General features: G+C 42.8%; 2 protein-coding genes across 2 annotated transcripts; one reads left to right on the top strand and one right to left on the bottom strand.

Annotated features, from left to right (window-relative positions):
• The first annotated feature begins 20 nt into the window (after positions 1-20).
• On the top strand, positions 21-2470 carry LOC124693032 (rust resistance kinase Lr10-like). The gene is made up of 3 exons (XM_047226478.1): positions 21-835; positions 934-1097; positions 1188-2470. The coding sequence occupies exons 1-3, from the start codon at positions 99-101 to the stop codon at positions 2297-2299; spliced, it is 2013 nt and encodes a 670-aa protein (XP_047082434.1). The 5' UTR covers positions 21-98; the 3' UTR covers positions 2300-2470.
• A 1757-nt stretch (positions 2471-4227) lies between these two features.
• LOC124693036 (heavy metal-associated isoprenylated plant protein 7-like) lies at positions 4228-5794 on the bottom strand. Its single transcript, XM_047226480.1, has 4 exons — positions 5684-5794; positions 5310-5448; positions 5026-5231; positions 4228-4932 (listed from the first exon to the last, which is right to left on the bottom strand). Exons 1-4 carry the CDS (start codon positions 5690-5692, stop codon positions 4501-4503), a joined length of 786 nt encoding a protein of 261 aa, XP_047082436.1. The 5' UTR covers positions 5693-5794; the 3' UTR covers positions 4228-4500.
• Between the last annotated feature and the right edge of the window lie 18435 nt (positions 5795-24229).

Below are 24229 nucleotides of genomic sequence, written 5' to 3' on the forward strand. Positions count from 1 at the left end.
GGCAAGGTAGGCACTTGTGTCAGAGAGTTTCAAGACCACTGGCCTGACTAGATATCAATTCCCTTGTGGCATACTGTATATGCATCTGCAAAGCCATCATGGCGAACTCCTGTGTGTTTCCTCGTTGGGGTGCCCTTCTGGCTTTTATTGTCCTTTCTGTGCTTGCAGTCCTTGTATCAGACGTTGAAGGAGAAAACCAGTGTCCTCCTTTCTCCTGTGGCGATCTTCACAACATTTCCTACCCTTTCCGTCGTCCAGGCGACCCAGCTGAGTGTGGTGTGGCGTCATACGAGCTGGTTTGTAGCAATAGCAAGGCTATAATTGACATCAACACAGGAACATACTATGTGACTGGCATCAACTATACCGGTTCATACTTCTGGGCTGTAGATGCCAACTTGGATATGAATAGCAGCTGCCCTCTTCCTCAGTGGAATCAACTTCCTTATCCTTCCTGGCGACTTGTTTCAAGCCAGCTTATTGATTTGGTAACTGGAGGCACTTGGGCATGCTTTCTGAACTGTTCACGAGCAATAACGAACAATAGTCGGTACAAGCCTGTTGCATGCCTGAGTACGACCAATTCATTTGTTTATGTCTTAGCTAGTGGCTATTGTAGCATCGGACAGCTTGAACCATCTTGTGGATACTTGGCCATGATTCCCTTTGTTCTCCAGGATAATTTTCAATCAGGTCTACAGGGTCAGGATGCAAGTTATGCAGGTATTGCAGAAATTACACGGAAGGGATTTGCTGTTGGATTTGCTGTTGGTGAAAATTCCAGGAAGTATTCATTTCCTGAGATCATCAAAAAATGCCTGAATAACTCAACCAGGTGAGTCTGCCTTGTTTGCCCCAAAATTTGGTTATCTTATAGTTATCTAAAACTCTGTTTATTTCATAAATCCTTTTCTGCACAATTGTTTATTGTAGCTACTTCAAGCAGCAAATATCTGGCGCAGGCATCCTGCATTGGGCACGAGCTTTTTTCTGGAGTGATATACATTTCTTAGAATGCTTGATAGTTTGTGATTCCTCAACAGTATCCTTAAATGTGCTTGGTAGAGCCATAATATCTTTCCCCAAGTTCCTTGCTGGTATGTGAGATTTATCTGCTTTCAATAATCATGTCTACATACTTGTAACCACATATATGGTCATCTGACTTAGCGACCTCTTTTGGGCAGTATTATGCAGGTTCGTGTTGGCGCCCCTGGTCGTAATGATTTTTCTTGCCTTCAAGTACTGGAAAACAAAGATAACAGTCAATGCAGTTGACAAGTTCTTACGGATGCAAGAAATGCTAGGACCAATGAGGTATGCATACACGGACATCACCGCAATCACAAGACATTTCAGAGACAAGCTGGGTCAAGGGGGCTACGGCTCTGTGTATAAGGGTGTTTTGCTGCCAGGCGATGTCCATGTCGCTGTCAAGATGCTAGAGGGCAAAGCCAACTGTGATGGAGAAGATTTCATCAGTGAGGTCTCCACCATTGGTAGGATCCACCACATCAATGTGGTGCGCTTAGTGGGATTCTGCTCAGAGGAAACGAGGAGAGCGCTGGTCTATGAGTACATGCCTCAGGGTTCTCTAGACAAGTACATCTTCTCATCAGGAAAGAGTTTCTCCTGGGACAGGCTCAATGAAATTGCTTTGGGCATTGCAAGGGGGCTCGACTATCTGCATCAAGGGTGCGATATGCAGATATTACACTTTGACATCAAACCACACAACATCCTTCTTGATAGCAATTTTGTCCCAAAAGTTGCTGATTTTGGTCTTGCCAAATTGTACCCAAGGGGAAACAGCTTTGTGCCTCTGAGCATCTTACGGGGAACTGTTGGGTACATAGCTCCTGAAATGATATCTCGGAGCTTTGGTGTCATATCTAGCAAGTCCGATGTTTACAGTTTCGGGATGCTGCTACTGGAGATGGCTGGAGGGAGAAGGAACGCTGATCCAAACGCAGCAAAGTCAAGCCAAGCCTACTACCCATCGTGGGTGTATGACTGTCTGACTGAACAAGGAGTGGATGAAATATCTCTTGCTGCTGAGATGCATGAGTTGGAGAGGAAGCTCTGCATTGTCGGGTTATGGTGCATTCAGATGAAATCTCATGACCGACCGGCAATGAGTGAGGTCATAGAGATGCTGGAAGCGGGCATTGATATCCTGCAAATGCCTTCGAGGCCCTTTTTCGGTGATGAGGGGCGCATCCATGTGGAGGATTCTTACCACTTGTCATCCGAGCTGACTGCGATCTCGGAGGAGGATGAGCAGAATGCACATCTGTGAGGTAACTGGAAGGTCTCAGTTCCCACTCAACTCTTTGCAGATGCCACTTTATAATGATTTAGTGGAGGAAAGATGCAGTAGCGGTTCAAGCTGTACCTAGTATATGGATTACTGTACTATACTTTTAGACGCCTGTGAACTTCAGATACATGTAATTGCAAGCAGTTGGAAGGTGGGGAACTGCAGCTAATATATTCATGCTAAATTGCTATTTTTGTGGAAGACATATACTATAATATATCATGAGGTGAGTAATAAGGTAGGTTGAGAAAGCTGAAGTGATGTTTGCGCTTACTGTAAAGATATTATTAGCAGGAATATAGCACTTATTGGTACCATCTGTACTATTTTGCTTCAGCTGTTCCTGTGTACTTGTTTTCAGTTTTCTAGTGGTAACCCCAGTGTCCCCTACCACGAACTCTTGCTGTATCTTTCATGGAATGCTGGGCCATCTAGGCTCCTGTCTCAAAACTTTGATGGGAAAACAATATGCGCTGTGTTTGATGTGGACACTTTGTTCTAATTAGAGGTCACCTTGTGTGCCTGTGTAGTAGTGTAGTACTGTACATTGGTAGCTCTACTCACATGAGAGTATCATAGTCGGAAGCCTTGGTTAATTGATCATGTGTACTCGATGACCTACACTATGGTGTCTCTCACCCCTTTCCTCTGATGGTACACTAGTAGGTTTGATTCTTGTTTCCACCATTGCATCCAGCCAGTTGTCACATCATATTCAGCTCATAAAACTAGCTAAGACGATTTCTTTGTTTTCAGCAACTAGAGCTGAAAGGAAAAGGGGCAAATACTGTCTATTCAGAGCCCTCTGAGAATGTTGCATTTCTCTAAGGAAGGAAACATAGCGATTTCTGAGAATGTTGTATTTCTATCAGGACTGCAATAATATATCTTGATTTCAAACAAAGCGGAGCTACAGCATGACGGAGGTTCGAGATATGATCGACGGGTAATGTTCATCTCATCTATAAATCTAATTTTTTGTCGTTCTAGCTATATGAGTCTAATTTATCGGGAATTCATAGGGCATTCTTCAAGTTCTGTTGTTGACAAGGGAGGGAGCAGCTTAGACGATATGACTCTTACGTGCCCAGCAGCCACCATCAAATTTCTGTGCACTTTATGTGTGCACATGCAGATACTCCTTGGTAAAGCAAAGGGACAGTTGATCCAATGGTATGCCAATTTTCCAATACCTACTTGATGCTAACCATGTTTATCAGATACCACGATGACATGAATACTATATATATACATATATCTTCTATATGTGTACAGATTCTGCCTATCGATGAAATTTCCTGGAACTCATCGAGCTTATCCGAATATGAATCTAGATACTGGATTGCATGACTGTCCATGTACACCTGAGCATGAAAACTTGCTTAGTTAATCTGTGGAATATATGCATGCGTTACCTCTGGTACAAGAATTATATGCGACTGCATGAAATGTAATTATCTTTTTTGTTACGTAATCTGCAAAAGGCTGAATCGGATAAATATTCAACGTATGCAATTGGCAGAAAAGTAGAAGGAAAACGACTTGATTCAACCAACTAATCGACAATCGACATGCTCCATCCTAACATCGGGGCGAAGCCAGATTCAGAACCGATGTTATGTGTACCTGGAAATTTCAAATCATTGTCATTGCTCTTTATCTGCTCTAATAATGATATGATGTCCCTTCGTTTTCCTACAATAATATCCTTTGACTGATGTGCGTACGGTGGGTGGGGGCTGTAGATACCCCAAATAGCAGATCATTTTTGAAACATTGAAATCACCACATTGTGATCTAATTTCAGAAAATAAATTGATTGTACCTCAAAGTGTTAATTTGCTAGATTTGCATTCAGTTTTCACTGTTGGCTTTATATTGACGTGAGATTTAAAATTAGATCGCAATAACAGAGAAGTTGACATTCTATTTTGTAAGAAGTTACCACATGGTAACTTTTAGTACCAAACTAAGGTCATTCTTTTTCATCTATAACCTTAAGCTGCGTTTTAAGCCCAGAAAAACTGAACCTAGCACTCTGCACAACCGTCATAGTAATACATCTTAGGGTTACATTAGGACTGTATTTCCTATCTTGAATTACCACCAGTAGTTTTGTTGATGGAGTGATATAACAAACTTAAAGTTTTTAAGACGCAGCAAAATAGCTTGCGATGGTATCACACGATGGCGCAAGCGTTGGGATTCTCTTCGCTGAAATCGTCTATCAAAGGGGCCGGCGCCAGAGGGAAGTGGTGCACGTAGTCGACATAGTACCAGGAAGGAGGCCAGAACTCATACTTGTGTTCGTTGGCATGGCCATCATCGGCTTTTGTCTCGTCAACCTTCTTCTCATCTTGATCTGGCTTCTTCTCTTCCTCCTGTTTTTCCTCCTCCCCTTCGACGATAACTGCTGTCCTCCTCATCTTCCTCTGGACGATATCGACAAGCACGGCCTGGTCCATGACGCCTTTCACGGTAACCTGGTCATTGGGGAGATCCGTCACGACCAACTCGACACCTTCTATCTTGCTTATACGCTGCTCCAGAAGCTTCGCACACGCGCCGCAGTGCATTTGCACCTTCAGGATGACTGTGATTGCTTTTGGTGGCTGCAAATTTTGATTTGTATCATGTCCCCAACATATTTTTTTTACTGGATCATCAGACATGAAGTTTTACCTCATCACAAGCAAGAAGGTTACCTCTTCTTTATTCTCTTCCTCTGGAGGTGGTGGCGGATTCTCCTCTTTCTTCTCCTCCTCTGGAGGTGGCGGCGGAAGCGGGGAGACCAGCTCAACCCTTCTCTTCGTCTTCCTCTGAACCCTCTCAAAGACCTTGGCAGGATCCGCGGTCTTACTCTTCACCACCACTGTCTTGGATCGGCTGTCGGCCGTCACGTTCTCTACACCTGTTTGCGACATTATCATGACATTGTTATGCATCTCAGAACATTGAATTACAGTTACTGGTACGAAAATTTGCGAACCTTCAAATTTTAGGAGGGATTTCTTGACCTTCTTTGCACAACCTTGGCAGTGCATATCTACTTTGAGCACAATATCTTGAGATTCATCTGGCTTCTTCTCCTCTGCTGCCTCCTCTTTCTTCTCTGGCTTCTTTTGTTCCTTTGGAAAACAACCAGCAGACATATCTCAGTGGGTGTTATTTAGCAATAATAAAAATTTGAACTTCCGTAGAGACAAAACCAGGAAACGGAATTCTTCTGATCACTACTGTAAATTATGTTCAGTTCAACTGTTGTAAGTTTTAATCTTTGCGATAAAAACAGCGCAAGTTTTCCCCTCAAAAAATAATTTACGTTTTAAATTTAATGACTGGTTCGCATCAACTAGTACTTACTTCTCCCATTCGTTGGTTGATGACTCTGTTTTGAACCTTGCAGGAAAGCGGGAAAAGCTGGGGTCTGTTTTGTGCTTTGATGTCTCTTCTACCTCCACTCCTTCAGTTTCTTACTCCTGGCTTCACAATGAAACGGCCTTTGGGGTTTATATAGCCAGCCAAAAGAGATTCTTCCACCACAGTGTCCTCAAGTCGTCTGTAGCTTTGGACGAGAATTCTTTCATGTCAGCTTTCGGAATTTACTTCTGAGGAGAACATATCTTTCTTTTCCAAAAGCAAAGTGATGGCAACAGATTCTGTCATTCTTGTGGAGCACAGTAAGTAATGTTCAGAAATTTCGGCTCCTGCTGTTCTTATATATAAAGTGTTCCTACTTCAAAAAAAAAAAAAAAAACTCATCAAACATGATCAAAACTAGCAAAACAACAATAGAAATGACTGGCAGGATAAAATAGCCTTGTATGAACAAAAAATAACATGGGACGAAAATTACAACGCTATTATGCTTTCACAACAGCATGAACTATACATCACGGTGGCCACCCGGGCGGGGTTTTTTGGGCCAACCCGAGACATGTGAAAAAAATACCGGCTGAACCACGACACGACATAGGCCAATCGGGCCGGGCCGAGCACAAAGCCCGTAGCAGTACGGACTTTTTGTCCATTTCAGGCACGTGGGCTGGTCCGAGCAGGCATGAGAAATATATTTTTTTTAATCTTTTTTTAGTTTTTTTTCTTATTTTCATTTTTCTGATTTTTTGAAAAATTGAAATAGCTGGGCTTTTGGGCCACCGAACCAGACACGAACATGAGCCGGGCCATGCATTTTCCCACTTCTAGCCAGGTGAACCGGCGTATCATGACACAAAATATTGTCGGCTGGCAGAGCATGAAAATTTGGGTGGGTCCTATTCGACACGTTTAGCGTCGGTCAGCTCCGAAACGCCTGCACGATCCAACACGTGGGTTGCGGCCCATCTCCCCGTCTCCATCATCCGTACCATCCCCATAATTATAGTAGCTAGCCGTCGCCACCCCTCTCCCCCCGCCATCGCTTGCCCCCAGCACGCGTAACCGGCGTAGCTCCCGCGTCGCCTCGCCGCACCGCCCTCCCCGATCTGTCTCCCACCGCCGGTCTTCCATCGCCCAGACCTCCCTCCAAACCCACCAGACTCTAGCGCCGGTGAGCACCGTGCACCCCAACCCCTAAGCCTTAAGTCGCCAGCGAGCTATCCCTACCCCCACTCTAAGTTCCATTCCTCGCCTTCGTCGGTGATGCCATGGCTAGCCGCGTCATCCCCGTCTACAGCGAGGTCCATTCCTCGCCTCGCCGGCGACGCCGCGGCCAGCCGCGTTGTCCCCGTCATCGACCAGTGCTCGCATGGTGTTCTTCTTCCTCCCCGGTCCCCTATCTTCTTCCTCCCATGTCTCTTCTTCCTCCTCGATGGCTGCCAAACAGGGCCAGCCCACTTATCCGCTTTGATGTACAACACGACGTATGCGTCGGGGCAATTCCTATACACCGACCAGGTCGGTGGTTACCGCGCGCGGTATGGGCTGGCCTGGTCGGCCAATTTCACGTTATTTTTCTGTTTTCTGTTTCTTTTTAATTTTATTTTCTATTTCTTTTTCTTTTTTGTTTATTTTTTTGTTTTTGTTTCCTTTATGTTTATTTTCTTTTTGTTAAAATTTAAAAAAGTTCAAATCTAAAATTTGTTTAAATTCAAAAATGTTCAAATCTGGAAATCGCTTCAAATTCAAAAAATGTTCAAATCGGAAAATCGTTCAAATTTTAAATATGTTCATATTAAAAAACGTTCAATTTCGAAAATTGTTTGATCTAAAAATTTGTTCAAATTTCAAAATTGTTCAGATTTAAAAACTGTTCAAAATTTAAAACGGTTGAAATTTGAATTTGTTCAGTTAAAAAATGTTCAAATTTAAGAATTGTTCAAATTTTGTGAAATATTTTTTCTCAAAAAATTATTTTCAAAATTTTAGATTTTAAAAGACGAAATATAAACAGAAAAGAAAAAAGAAAAAAGAAGGAAGAAAAAAGAAAAAACTCACCTGATGCGATGGGCCGCGGCCCATTGAGCCACCCGGGATCGTGGGGGTGTGCGGTGCCTTGCACCCACCGATCAGGTCGGTGTATAGCAGGGGGCTCCTATTTACCGAGCTAGTCGGTGGCAGCAACCCACCACACACCCCCTAGGGCGTATATGGGCTCGGCCCATTAAGCGGATCGTCCGCACACTTCAGGCGGGAGGCACTGGGCCGGCCCAGTAACATTTCTCTCCTTTCTTTCTTTTTTCTTCTGCTATTTCATTCGTGTTTTGCTGAAATATGAACAAAATTTGAATCTAAACTTTCTAAAAATTTAAACAAATTTAGAGTCTGGACATTTTTCGAATTTCAATATTTTCGCATTTAAAATATTTTGAACATATTTCAAATTTGAACGAATTTGAACGGTTTTCAGATTTGAACGGTTTTCAATTTTGAACAATTTTGAATTTAAACATTTTCTCAATTTTTAAATATTAAAATTTTTGAATTTGAAAAAATATAAACAAAACCGAAAACTGAAAATAGAAAAGAAAAACAGAAAACGAAACCAGAAAAGGAAAAAACGAAATACTACAGGCTAAACAGACATAAATGGGCCTAGCCCATACCCGACCAGGGGGTGTGCGGTGGCCGGTAGCCACCGACCTGGTCGGTGTATAGGTTTCGCATGTATAGCACCCCCCGCGTCGGAGAAAATGACAAGAAACCATGACAATTGAGGCTTCGGTGTCACGTAACCACATGTTGGAGGCTAAGCGATACATAAGCACGGACTCAGGGGCAGGCTCGCGACAGACAGCACTGATTTCACGTTTGGCCTAGTTTAACCACGTTTCTGTCAAGTTGGGCCCACTGTCAGGTGCCACGTGTCCATGCGTTGACGGTGGGCGTGGACAGCCGTTAGGTTTGCGTCTATCGGGAGGGTTTCGGTCAGTTCTCTCCATTCCCTCCCCTCTCTCTTCTCCAAATGGCGACGGGCGGCGGTGGCGGTGGCGACGGCCCTGGTGGTTGGCAGGCCGACGACGAGCAAGATCCTGGTGGAGACGACTGGTTCTTGAACGAGGGCTTCCGCCCTGTGGCGGCGGAGCCAGAACCTGTCCCTCAGCTGTCGTCGCCGGTGAAGCCTGGAGCGCCATGGGAGAAGGGCTGGACATCTGCGGGCAGCAGCTCCAGCTCCAGCGTCGACCCGATGAGCCATTACATCTCCGACAACGGGTACGTGACTAAGATCCCATTTATCTTTGGATTGCAGTAGCTATTGTTCGTCGAATTTTGGTTAGGGGTTCTGAACATATGGTTAAACTTGCAAATTTAGGTTAGAGACAGAGATGTGGGAGCTTTTTGTGCAGTTTGATGGTGTCAAATTTGTGCGAAAATCAATGCCTAGGTCAGACATTAGGTATCTGAATCTCTTGGCACTAATGGAGAAGGAGGGATATGGCATATGTGACTCTATGTATTATGTTAAAGAAGAAGGGGAGGGATTGAATGAGTTAGATTTAGTTGACAACAATTTTAAGGTGGAAGAGATGATTAGGAGGTATGAATATCGTAAGAAATTGGTACTAACTATCATGAGATATAAACAAAGAAACCAGGCAATTGTGCTATCACCTTTGAAGAGAAAAAATCAGAGAGTGTTAGAGCGAAATCAAGGCCAATTCAAATTGATATTGAGGAGGAAGAGTTTGTTCCTTGTCAGATGCAGACTCAGGAAAGTTTGTACTGTCAGCTGATGCAGACACAAGATGTAGAGAATGACATGGATGAAGAAGAGGAGGGGCAGGCAGCAGATGACTGGAAATTGGGATGATAATAGAGAGGACAAAGAGGAGGAGTGGCTGAAGCACATATTTGCAGATATGAAGAGGGATAGGGATGATCCTTTGACACATTGTGAGGGTGATACATATATTGAGGATATATTTGTTATTGAAGAGGACACTCAACCAATTCAAGTTCAAGAACCGGTGCAGAAGAAAGTGAGGAGGTAGGGCCCTACTACCAGATCACATAGTCAGCAAGAAAGAAATGTGTTGCCTGAGTGGGTTCCTTCTGATGATGAAGAAGACCAAGGCTTTATTAATGTGGATGATGATGATGGTTTTCACGAGCCAACTTTTGTGCAGCCTAAAGGGAGGAAGAGCAGAGCAAAGAAATATAAACCTAGGGTTTAGTATGATGAGAACAGAGAGAATCCAACACAGCAGTTCATCTTGAAGCTTTGTTTCAGAGATGTTTCTCAGTTCAGAGAGGCTCTTGCTAGATTGCACATTCAGCAGGTTAGAAATTTCCACTATCATAGAAACTGCAAAGACAATATCATTGTGGACTGCAAGCAGAAGGAGAAGTTTGGTTGTCCATTTTATATGGCAGCTTCTCAGATCAAGAATGAGGAGACATTTTGCATCAAGAAGATGGAGCTACAACATACATGTCCAACTGATCCTACCAATACCAGGGTGAATTCAAAGTAGCTTAGCAGACAGTTTGTGGACAAATTCAGGTCTGACCCAAATACCAACATCACTTCTTTGCAGGACAAAGCAAAAAAAGATTTTGGTGTATCATTTCCCAAAAGGATGGCATACAGGGCAAGGACTTAAGCCAGGCAAATGGTGCTTGGTGATCATAAGAAGCAATATTTTAGAATCAGGGATTATCTACAAACTATAATTGATAAAAATCCTGGTTCTAGATGTATTGTCACAACTGTCACTGGCCCAACAGAAGAAGAAACTGAGGCAATGATGCAGGGACACAATGTTGATATCTCCTATGAACCAAGATTCCATGGTTTGTTCTTTTGTGTTAATGCTGCAAGGCTAGGGTTTCTTGAAGGTTGTAGGCCATTCATAGGTCTAGATGGTTTCTTTATTAAGTTGACAACATGTGCTCAAATACTTGCTGCAACAGGAAGAGATGGCAACAACAACATGTACCCAATTGCTTGGGCTGTAGTTGCCAAGGAAGATACATAGAATTGGGTTTGGTTCTTAGAACAACTAAAAGAAGCACTTGGTGGAGATGAAAGTGTTGGCAGAGAACCTGGAGTTGGACCTCTTGGCAATTCATATGCTGGTCCTAGCTGTTCACCACATGATTGTTAGTTGTTCACTAGAGAACCTGTCGTTGGACCTCTGTTGCTACTTGCTATTTTGTGGTCTGTTGGTACTTCTTATCTCCATTATCTGGAGGGGCCAGGGTGTGTTTGTACTTGTTATATCCATTATCTGGAGATCTCTGTTATCTGAAATGCTAGTTGGACCTCTATTTGCTACTTGCTATTTTGTGGTCTGTTGGTACTTGCTGTCAAATGTGATGTCTAAATTTTAAGTTCTGTGAAATTTGATGTCTAAATTTCAAGTTCTGTCAAATTTGATGTCAATTGTGATGTTTAATATGACCAGATGGTTCTCGACAGTCGATGTTGACACCTAAATGTTAAAGAAATGGACCAAAAGGTTCTCGACAGTCGATGCCGAGACCTAAATGTTAAAGAAATGGACCAAATGGTTCTCGACAGTCGATGCCGAGACCTAAATGTTAAAGAAATGGACCGAAAGGTTCTCGATAGTCGATGCCGAGACCTAAATGGTAAACAAATAGACCTTTAGGTTCTCGACACTCGATGCCGAAACCTAAATGTTAAACAAATGGACCAAAAGATTCTCGACAGTCGATGCCGAGACCTAAATGGTAAACAAATAGACCTTTAGGTTCTCTACAGTTGATGCCGAGACCTAAATGGTAAACAAATAGACCTTTAGGTTCTCGACAGTCGATGCCGAGACCTAAATGGTAAACAAATGGACCAAAAGGTTCTCGAGAGTCGATGCCGACACATAAATGGTAAACAAATATGATAGTATTAAGACACATTACTAATTCAACGGATAAATCACCACATCATTCAACTTATTTCATCAATTCAACCTAAAGGTTCATGCACACTTCTGCCAATACTTCTCATGACAAATGACTACATAGTTCAACAATACACTCATGACAAATTACTAAATAGTTCAACAACACATTCAAGACAACTACTCATCACATATTTCTTTGATCTTCCTAAGCTTTGATCTAGCCCCTTCATTATGTTTCATCAGTTCTGCAATGAAGTGTTCTAGCTTCCTCTTCTCTTACTTCAACTTGTCCCTCTCTTGCTCTGCCTTTAACCTCAAACACTTGTGCATGTTAGAAGTTGATGCATTCATTTTTTTCCTTATCCTCAAGTTCTGCCCTGACTTCAATCAGAGCTTGTTCGGCTTTGGCCTTCAAAGCTAGTGTAACCTGCTTCTCTTCCACCACTTGCTTCAGATCATCTTGTGCAAGCTTTGTAGGGATTCGTTGCATAGAAAACAAAAATTTTCCTACCGCGAGAACGCAATCCAAGCCAAGATGCAATCTAGAAGACGGGAGCAACGAGGGGATGATCAAGACTCACCCTTGAAGATTTCCAAAGCCTATAAGAGTAGGCTCTTATTGCTGCGGTAGACGATCACTTGCCGCTTGCAAAAGCGCGTGGAAGATCTTGATCACGGTGCCACGATCGGGCAGCACCTCCGTACTCGGTCACACGTGCGGTGTTGATGACGACGTCCTTCTCCCCGTTCCAGCGGGCAGCGGAAGTAGTAGATCCTCCTCGGAATCCTGGCAGCACGATGGCGTGGTGGCGGTGGTGGTGGAGAACTCCGGCAGGGCTTCGCCTATGCGCTGCGAGAGTATTATGTGGAGGAAGAGAGGCTAGGGTTTGGGGAGAGGGGGTGGCTAGGGCGCCGGCCATGGGCAACCCTAGGTGGTGCGGCCAAGAGTGGCTGCCCCTTCCCTCTCCTCCTCATTATATAGGTGGAAATCCCCAAGAGTTGTAGTCCAAGTCTTCGAATAAGACCCCAACAACAAAACCCCCCATAGGTGGGAAACCTACTCAAGGGGGGAGTCATACCCAAGGTGGGACTCCCACCTTTCCCTTAGGTGGGGTGGCCGGCCACCTATGGTGGAGTCCACCTGGGACTCCACCCCTTAGGGTTTGGCTGGCCATGCAAGGTGGAGTCCCTCCGGGACTCCACTTTCCATGATGATTTCTTCCGGACTTTTCTAGAACCTTCTAGAACCTGCCATAAATGCACCGGATCATTTCCAAACTTGGAATATGACTTCCTATATATGAATCTTATTCTCCGGACCATTCCGGACCTCCTCGTGATGTCCTGGATCCCATCCGAGACTCCAAACAAAACTTCGAACTCCATTCCTTATTCCATATCTACTTAAACGACATCAAACCTTAAGTGTGTCACCCTACGGTTCGCGAACTATGTAGACATGGTTGAGACCTCTCTCCGACCAATAACCAATAGCGGGATCCGGAGATCCATAATGGCTCCCACATATTCAACGATGACTTAGTGATCGAATGAACCATTCACATACGATACCGATTCCCTTTGTCACGCGATATTTTACTTGTCCGAGGTTTGATCATCGGTATCTCTATACCTTGTTCAACCTCGTCTCCTGACAAGTACTCTTTACTCGTACCGTGGTATGTGGTCTCTTATGAACCATTCATATGCTTGCAAGTTATTTAGACGACATTCCACCGAGAGGGCCCGGAGTATATCTATCCGTCATCGGGATGGACAAATCCCACTGTTGATCCATATGCCTCAACTCATACTTTCCGGATACTTAATCCCACCTTTATAACCACCCATTTACGCAGTGGCGTTTGATGTAATCAAAGTACCTTTTTGGTATAAGTGATTTACATGATCTCATGGTCGAAAGGACTAGGTAACTATGTATCGAAAGCTTATAGCAAATAACTTAATGACGTGATCTTATGCTACGCTTAATTGGGTGTGTCCATTACATCATTCATATAATGATATAACCTTGTTATTAATAACATCCAATGTTCATGATTATGAAACTAATCATCTATTAATCAACAAGCTAGTTAAGAGGCTTACTAGGGACTCCTTGTTGTTCACATAACACACATGTATCAATGTTTCAGCTTAATACAATTATAGCATGGTATGTAAACATTATCATAAACACAAAGATATATTATAATAACCATTTTATTATTGCCTCTTGGGCATATCTCCAACAGTCTCCCACTTGCACTAGAGTCAATAATCTAGTTTACATATGTAAAGATATAACACCTTGGCCTTCCGGTGCTTTATCATGTTTTGCTTACGGGAGAAGTTTTAGTCAACGGATCTGACATGCTCAGAAACGTATGTATTTTGCAATTCATTTGCGTCTCAACGCATCACTCATTTTCCAAATGAGTCGGCATCAAATATGTTTGGTCTTCTGGTGGAACCTTAATTCCGCGGTCTGAAATATGTCACTAATATTGTCATACACAATATAGCTTCAAAGTTCTGACACTATCGGAACTACACCAAGTTCACAAGGAACTTCTTGACTTAACATCCTCAATCATTGTCAAAACAATGACATACTCTGCCTACTTTTGTAGAATCCGTCACAATATTTAGAACTCTTCTAAATCTAGCATTGTGTTACCTTTTAAACAATACTTAGCCTAATTGAGATTTGAATTTAATTTTTATATGTGACCAAACAAATATCGGTGCAACACCTTACAGCGATTTGTTTGACATTACCCCATATAAAGTTATATATATATCCTTGGTTCTTCTAAAGTACTCAAGGATATTCTTACTGTCGTCCAATGATCATCACATGAATCATTCTGGTATATGCTCATAACATTTTAGAGCACATGACATCTGATTGTGTACATATTATTCGTGATCCATAATCACTCATGTGTTTTTACTCATTGAGTGTCAGATATACTCAAGTCTTGTTAAAACTTCACAAAGAACAACTTCTTAATATTTCTATATTGAACTACTTCAATATCCATTCTATGTACTTTGACTTAAACTTATTATGTGTTTCAATCTATCTTCATAGATCTTGACACTAAATATGTTTCTGTCCATATTTTTTTTTCATTGAAGTTAATTCTCAATGAAACCTTTTATAATCAAGTATATAATTACATCATTTATAACCAAATATATGTCATCTACATAAAGTATTATAAATATGTCTCAGCGCTCCCACTTAATTTCTTGCAAATGCAAGCATCTTCATCGTTTCTGATGAAATCCAAAACTCTTTGACTATTTCATCCGGTGAAGATTCCAACTCCGCGATACTCACTTTATCCAATTGAAGTTCGTATACCTATCTAGTATTCCATGGACTAGCAAAACAATTGGTTGTATCTTGTATACACCTTTAATACACACTTGTGTTAAGTAATGTATTTTGCCATCCTACTATCATATCTCATGAAAGAAATATGTAGCGATTACTAGAATAATCCACATAGACTATAAGCATTGCTACGGAAGATCTAATCTTATCGTAGTCAACTCTTTGAACTTTGTCGTAAACAACTTTTCGACAAGTCGAGCTTATTCAAGGATATTCCATCCAAGTCCATCAATTTTATAGATCCATTTACTTTCAAAAAGTATTTATCTATCTTGGATTTCATGGCGTATAGCCATTTTAACGGAGTCAGGGCCCATCATAACTTCTTTGTATGTAGTTGGTTTATCATTGTTTCAAAAACAATTCTTTGTTCACAAATCATTTATTTGATCACAAAGTAAACCATACCTACAAGGTTCAATAAGTACTTCGATCTCCATGACTATAACATTTTGTAGACATGAGAGCCATGATCGTCGTGGCCGCATCCGGAACCAATTCCGATGCTGCGCTACTCTGATCATTATGCTCAGGTTCATAAACCTTATCAAGTTCTATTGTCCTCCCACTCAAATACTTCGCTAAAAACAATTTCTTGAAAATAAGTAAGAAACATTGACAAACACTTTTGTCTTTGTCTCCATAGTGGAAAGAATTCCCAATCAATTCTGTGGGATAACCAACAAAAACATTCATCCGATTTTGGTTGTAAACTTATTTACTTTATGCTATGCATTCCAAAATTTAAGAAAGGACTATTAGGGTTCATACCCATGCCATAACTCGTATGGTGTCATTTCAACGGATCATGATGATGCTCTATTCAGTGTAAAAGCGGTAGTCACTAAAGCATAATCCACAAAAATATAATGGCATCATAATATTTTATCTCATCATTAATCCAACAAGGTTTGGATACATCTCTCGGATACTCCATCATCACTATGATAATCCAAGAAACGTGAGTTGTAGAACAACTTCATAACTCTCTTAGATGTTCGCTAAAACTCGTAATTCAAATATTTCCACTATGATCCAATCATAGATATTTGACTTTTCTATTACGATGATTTCCACTTCATGCTGAAATTTATTTGAATCCATTAAAATGTTTCAAACTTCTTCCTTATCGAATATATCCACATATATATACTCAATTCATTGTTGGAAGTTTTCATGAAGTAGAAGAATCTCCCGCACACAACTATGCCCAGTGAACCACATACATCATCATATATGTTTTCACTAAGTTAGTTTCCCGTTCAACTCTTGGCCTATGAACGGTGTTTTAGTCATTCTCTTTAGAAAAGATTTGCAAGCGCCAAATGATTCAAAAATCAAATGACTCCAAAAATCCATTTGCATGGAGTTCCTTCATGCGTTCCTTTCTAACATGACCTAAATGGCGGTTCCACAAATAAGTGGAATTCAAATCATTTGCCTTATGGCATTTTAGCGTCAGTGTTATGTATGTGTGTTTCACTATTAAGATTTATAATAACTTATCCAATGTACATGGAGTAATGTCATAATTTGAACAACTCATTGTTTTCATTTGACCAGAGCAAAATAACAATTATTAAGTTCTTTATTATAAATTCTAAGGGCTAGATAGAATGCCAACGACGAACATAATAACACTTTATTTTTTGTTCCAGACGTGCATTCCTATCATATTCCTTGTCAGTCACTTAGGCCATTGTATTCTTGTATTGCGTTGTTTTGTATGACACTTCTGAAAGATCGAGATGTCGCCTAGAGGGGGGGGGGGTGAATAGGCAATTACAAACTCTTGCGGATTTGTCTTGTAAGAATGCGGAATTAAACTATCGTTTAGTTTACAAGCACAAACCCTAAATATGCTAAGCTCAACTAAGTGTAACAATAGCAACTAGAGCTAAGCAAGATAGGCACAAGATATATGTAGCACAAGTGATAGCAAGATATATGTACTTCAAGCACGATGGCTATCACAAGGAAAGAGAGCTCGGGTATAGAAATAACCGAGGCACGCGGAGACGAGGATGTATTCCCGTGTTCCCTTGCTTTGCAACAAGGTACGTCACGTTTGGAGGAGTGGAGGTCCCACAAAGGATTCCCCGCGCCACGAAGGCTCACCCTATTCTCCGAACCACACCCACGAAGGATTATGGCCCTTTCCTTATGGTTAGCTTTTCCTCCGCTCCGGAGATGGCAAGCTCCACAACCACTTCACAAGCTCCACGAAGGAGAAGCTCGGGCCCCTTCACAATCTTCCACGAAGAGATCACCGGGACACCAACCAAGCCAACTAGGAGGTCACCCTCCAAGAGTAACAAGCTCACGGTCTCTCACTCGAACAAATCGTGGTGGAGAGCTCAACACTATGCAATGATGCAAAGCAAGAACACCGGAGGTGTTCAAGTCCTTCACACTCAAATCCCACCAAAGCAACGAATGCTAGGATGAGATTGGAGAGGAAGAACAAGGGGGAAAGTCAACCAAAGACTCCAAGATCTAGATCCCAAGAGTTTCCCTCACTTAGAGAAGAAATCGATCGGTGGAAGTGTAGATCTAGATCTCCTCTCTCAAATCCTCAAATATGAGCAAGAATGATTGGAGGAATCAAGGGGGAGAGCAAGTTCTTCAAATAGTAGCAATGGAGGAGAGAGAATAGGAAGAACTACCCAGCCCAAGGTGGAAGAAGGGCTATTTATAGCCCAAGAGCAAATATAACCGTTGGGGAAAAGTTGGACTGAGTCAGCCGTCGAGGAGGCCGGTCAACCGGGCCTGGGACCGGGCCGTCCGGTTCAGGACCCGGTTAGACCGGGCCACAGACCGGGCCATCCGGTCCACAGACCGGTCGACCGGGCTAGTGACCAGACCAAGCTGAAAAGCTTACTGGATAGTGCCCGGATGGCACCGGTCCAGGGGCCGGTTTGAACCGGGCCATCCGGTCAGACGGCCGGTCACGCCGGGCTAGAAACCGGGCCAGCAGGAAATCATGTTATACAAAAACTGTGATAACTTTTGTGTCCGGACCCCGATTGACATGAAACCAATTTTGTTGGAAAGATAACGACGAATAGAACCCCAACAAAAACTGGAAATATGGAGACTCCTCACAGAACATTTTAGATGATTTTAGAGAGGGAGTCTCCCACCGTTAAGAAACGGTGAAGACGTCCAAACTCGAAAACGCAATAGAAGATGCATGCGGATTCCGTTTTCGATGAACTTGGGCTTGTTGTAAAGCTAGCAACAAGCTCAAGAACCTCTCACAGAGAAACACCAAGAAGCAATAGGGATATGCAAAGTATGCAAAGGATTGAGCTCCCTAAGATGATGCGATCAAGTTACCCAACCGAAAGCCCCTCTTGATAGTGCGGCTATCTATCCTATAATCCGGTCTCCCAACAACCACCTTGAGACCGGTAAAAGGAAAACCTAGCAAGGCCATACCTTTGCCTTGCGCATCCCGCTTGATCTTGATGACAGCTCTTCAAGCTCCACTCAAGCCGGAATGCCTCACTTGATCATCGTCGCTCCGTGAAGACTCACAAATGCTCCCCCATACACCATGATGGGAAAGCTCTATTGATGCACATCTTCACATGTCCATCATTACCAAATGGACGGCAAGCTTCAAGTATGTGATCCACTCAAGATGCTCAACTTGAACTTGCCCAACTCAACCTTGTATCTTCTCATACTCTATCATACTATCTTGAGGTGTATAAAGAATTCTTCACTTGGAATCAAGCTCTCAAGATCTTGATCATTCATTGCTTATCTCATAGGATAGAGCATGGCCAATATTGAGTTCCACATAAGAACTCCATCTTCATTTCTTCTTCTTGATCATATCACATATATATCTTCAAGCCAATGATCTTGATGCCAATACACAAGATGTATCTTTATTTACATGGCATCCATACTTGAATCCAACACATGGAATACAAGTAGAACCTATGGAATATTCCTTCATATAAACTTAATGAAAACATTAGTCCATAGGGGTTGTCATTAATTACCAAAACCACACATAGGGGCAATGTACCCTTACAACTTCATACCAACCAATATGGTACTAATACCCAAGAATTTCATTGTGTGACCAAACTAGGAATACAACCATAACATGTATATCATGTATATACACCTGAGCTAGACTTTCGAGTCTTTCCTTTTCTTTCTGCCAAAATATCTTTTGTAGTTTCTCTTTTAGTTTTCCTCATTATTCAGAAAACACTTCACCTTCAATAACTTCTAGGTTTGTTGGTCAAATACCAATAACCTTGAGGTTCTTACTTTGATCATCATATGACAAGTGTTCCAGATTTCACTATTAGTAACTTTGTAATATGATGAACAATTTCACTCATAATTTTATCCATCAATTCATGACGACTTTTCGAGACCATGTCTGTACATGCTAAGCTTGTAAAGTTTTAACCTCAGTATTCGCATGTGCAAATCTGGCTTGCACCCGTTGTATGCACACGTAGAATCTATAACACCCGATCATCACTAGATGCTTTGAAACGACGAGTCTTAGCAACGGTGCATACTAAGGACGATCACTTCATGGATATGCGAATATCGTTAGTGCCCCAATAGTTGGAGGATTGGGACGCCTTGCGTCTTCAATCTTCGTACATTCCCATAAAACTTATGAGTTTATGTAGTCTCACCAAATTATATTCTATCATCTTGCAATAAGGTCTTAGATATCACATATATCTCATACCTTTGATTATTTCTGACAGATTTGAACTTCAATTTTCACGGAGACAAGATAACTTTAGGTACTAATTGAACTTCAATTTTCACGGAGACAAGATAACTTTAGGTACTAATTGAAACCATAGCTCTTTGAATCAACAATGTGAGGTTTACTAAAAGTTTGCAATAGGACTTAATCATTTCTTGATTCTTTAACAATACGGTACCAGTCCGTAAAGTTTCTTGTCAGATTTTAACAGTATTTCTATCTCAATTACAAGACTAGCGCTTGGTAGAAAACGGATGCCAATACTACAAATTTAATTCAAAATACTACTCAGACTATGTTTATGATAATTAGTTCATGTTTTAATCTAATTACTAATGAACTCCCACTTAATACAACATCCCTCATAGTTGTTAAGTGGTACACGATCCACATCCACTACACCAAAACCGATCATCACGTGAGATGATGTAGCTTCAATGGTGAACATCAACATGTTGATCATATCATCCATATGACTCGTGTTCAACCTTTCGGTTTCCGTTGTCCCGAGGCCATGTCCGTACATGCTAGGCTCGTCAAGCAAACCCAAGTATTCCGCGTGTGCAACATGGCTTACACCCGTTGTATGTGAACGTTGAGTCTATCACATCCGATCATCACGAGATGCTTCGAAACGACGAACCGTGCAACGGTGCATACGAGGGGAGAACACTTTATTATCTTGATATTAATGTGAGGGATCATCTTATAATGCTACCGTCGCGTTCTAAGCAAAATAAGATGCATAAAGGATTAACATCACATGCAATTCATATGTGATATGATATGGCCCTTTAGTCTTTGTGCCTTCGATCTTCATCTCCAAAGCACGGACATGATCTCCATCATCAACGGGCATGATCTCCATCATCGTCGGCGTAGCGTCAAGGTCCATGGCGCCGTCTTCATGATTGTTCACCTCATGTAGCAACTATTACAACTACTTTGAAATACTACTCAACATGAAATTTAAAGACAACCATAAGGCTCCTGCCGGTTGCCACAATACAATAATGATCATCTCATACATATTCATCATCACATCATGGCCATATCACATCACCAAACCCTGCAAAAACAAGTTAGATGTCTCTAATTTGGTTTGCGTATTTTACGTGGTTTAGGGTTTTCGAGTGAGATCTAATCTACCTACGAACATGAACCACAACGGTGATACTAGAAGAGTAAATTGAATCTTCACTATAGTAGGAGAGACAGACACCCGCAAAGCCACTTATGCAATACAAGTTGCATGTCGAGCGTGGAGCAAATCTCATGAACGCGGTCATGTAAAGTTAGCCCGAGCCGCTTCATCCCACTATGCCACAAAGATGCAAAGTACTCAAACTAAAGACAACATAAGCATCAATGCCCACAAAACAATTGTGTTCTACTCGTGCAACCATCTATGCATAGACACGGCTCTGATACCACTGTAGGGATTCGTTGCATAGAAAACAAAAAATTTCCTACCGCGAGAACGCAATCCAAGCCAAGATGCAATCTAGAAGACGGGAGCAACGAGGGGATGATCAAAACTCACCCTTGAAGATTTCCAAAGCCTATAAGAGTAGGCTCTTATTGCTGCGGTAGACGATCACTTGCCGCTTGCAAAAGCGCGTAGAAGATCTTGATCACGGTGCCACGATCGGGCATCACCTCCGTACTCGGTCACACGTGCGGTGTTGATGACGACGTCCTTCTCCCCGTTCCAGCGGGCAGCGGAAGTAGTAGATCCTCCTCGGAATCCCGGCAGCACGACGGCGTGGTGGCGGTGGTGGTGGAGAACTCCGGCAGGGCTTCGCCTATGCGCTGCGAGAGTATTATGTGGAGGAGGAGAGGCTAGGGTTTGGGGAGAGGGGGTGGCTAGGGCGCCGGCCATGGGCAACCCTAGGTGGTGCGGCCAAGAGTGGCTGCCCCCTCCCTCTCCTCCTCATTATATAGGTGGAAATCCCCAAGAGTTGTAGTCCAAGTCTTCGAATAAGACCCCAACAACAAAACCTCCCATAGGTGGGAAACCTACTCAAGGGGGAGTCCTACCCAAGGTGGGACTCCCACCTTTCCCTTAGGTGGGGTGGCCGGCCACCTATGGTGGAGTCCACCCGGGACTCCACCCCTTAGGGTTTGGCTGGCCATGCAAGGTGGAGTCCCTCCGGGACTCCACTTTCCATGATGATTTCTTCCGGACTTTTCTAGAACCTTCTAGAACCTGCCATAAATGCACCGGATCATTTCCAAACTTGGAATATGACTTCCTATATATGAATCTTATTCTCCGGACCATTCCGGACCTCCTCGTGATGTCCTGGATCTCATCCGAGACTCCGAATAAAACTTCGAACTCCATTCCTTATTCCATATCTACTTAAATGACATCAAACCTTAAGTGTGTCACCCTACGGTTCGCGAACTATGTAGACATGGTTGAGACCTCTCTCCGACCAATAACCAATAGCGGGATCTGGAGATCCATAATGGCTCCCACATATTCAACGATGACTTAGTGATCGAATGAACCATTCACATACGATACCGATTCCCTTTGTCACGCGATATTTTACTTGTCCGAGGTTTGATCATCGGTATCTCTATACCTTGTTCAACCTCGTCTCCCGACAAGTACTCTTTACTCGTACCGTGGTATGTGGTCTCTTATGAACCATTCATATGCTTGCAAGCTATTTAGACGACATTCCACCGAGAGGGCCCAGAGTATATCTATCCGTCATCGGGATGGACAAATCCCACTGTTGATCCATATGCCTCAACTAATACTTTCCGGATACTTAATCCCACCTTTATAACCACCCATTTACGCAGTGGCGTTTGATGTAATCAAAGTATCTTTTCGGTATAAGTGATTTACATGATCTCATGGTCGAAAGGACTAGGTAACTATGTATCGAAAGCTTATAGCAAATAACTTAATGACGTGATCTTATGCTACGCTTAATTGGGTGTGTCCATTACATCATTCATATAATGATATAACCTTGTTATTAATAACATCCAATGTTCATGATTATGAAACTAATCATCTATTAATCAACAAGCTAGTTAAGAGGCTTACTAGGAACTCCTTGTTGTTCACATAACACACATGTATCAATGTTTCAGTTAATACAATTATAGCATGGTATGTAAACATTATCATAAACACAAAGATATATTATAATAACCATTTTATTATTGCCTCTTGGGCATATCTCCAACAAGCTTCAGGTCAACCTTAAGCTTTGCAATCTCATCCTGAGCCTTGTACCTTCTCTCAACATCATCCAGGGCATCATTTATCCTACCCTGTTTGCAGGAATAATACATTTCCCAGAGCTTGGACAGAGACTTGCAAAAGGGGTGCAGGCCAAACTTCATCAACCCAGTGCACAAAGTCACATGTTTCTCCATCCTAAAATGTTAACGGCATGATAGTCAACAGTTAGTACCACACAATGCAACAAATGTAATGATGTATAACTGCAACTGAGATCATGAGTAACACAGACCTCCCCTAGACACGCCAAGAACCTCCTGCCAGTCCAGCATCCTTCAAAGGCAACATGCTTGACAACCACACAGTTACATTTTCAAAGCACAGGCATTTCTCCATCATCGGCTCTTCCACAAAAATCGGAGTCATACATGCTACTGGGACCCTAACAGAGCAAATGTAGAAAGTAAAAACCCCAAAAATCGAGCTCAAATCAGAAACCCCCAAATTACTATGAACCCTAACCCTAGATTTGCCACAGAGTGGGTCGGAAATCACTAACCTCGGTGCCTAGAGAGCTCAAGTCATCAGGAGATTCGTCTTCGTCGCTCCAGGAAACCATTCCGGCGGCACGGCGACGGAGCTTGGCGGCGGCCCGACGGCGGCGTTGGGAGCCTCTATCGACAGCTATGGCAGAGAATTGAGCGCAGGAGAGAGAGAAGAGCTGTCCAGAACCACTTAACACGCAGACCTAACGGCCATCCACGCCCACCGTCAACGCATGGACACGTGGCACCTGACAGTGGCCCCAACTTGACAGAAACGTGGTTAAACTAGGCCAAACGTGAAACCAGTGTTGTCTGTCGCGAGCCTGCCCTGAGTCGGTGCTTATGTGTCGCTTAGCCTCCAACATGTGGTCATGTGACACCGAAGCCTCAATTATCGTGGTTTTTTTTGTCATTTACTGCCCGCGTCGGCACACTAGGCGTCAAATAGGAAACCCCGAAAATTTGTCGGGCCTCCGTGCAGTGCTGGGCCGGCCCGATGGCCAGAACTGCCAGCCTCCGTCAACACCACTGCAGCAGCAGCACCAAGCAATCTCGTCGTCTCCCACTCGGCCACATCCCCCAAAACTCCACAAAAATCTCCACTCCCCGGCATAACCGCCGCTGCCGCTGCGCCACGCCGTCAACAACCCAAACGCCCTCCGCCGGACTTCCTCAAACACCCACAA

This window comes from Lolium rigidum, chromosome 2 (genome assembly GCF_022539505.1).
Source record: "Lolium rigidum isolate FL_2022 chromosome 2, APGP_CSIRO_Lrig_0.1, whole genome shotgun sequence".
Lineage (NCBI taxonomy): Eukaryota > Viridiplantae > Streptophyta > Magnoliopsida > Poales > Poaceae > Lolium > Lolium rigidum.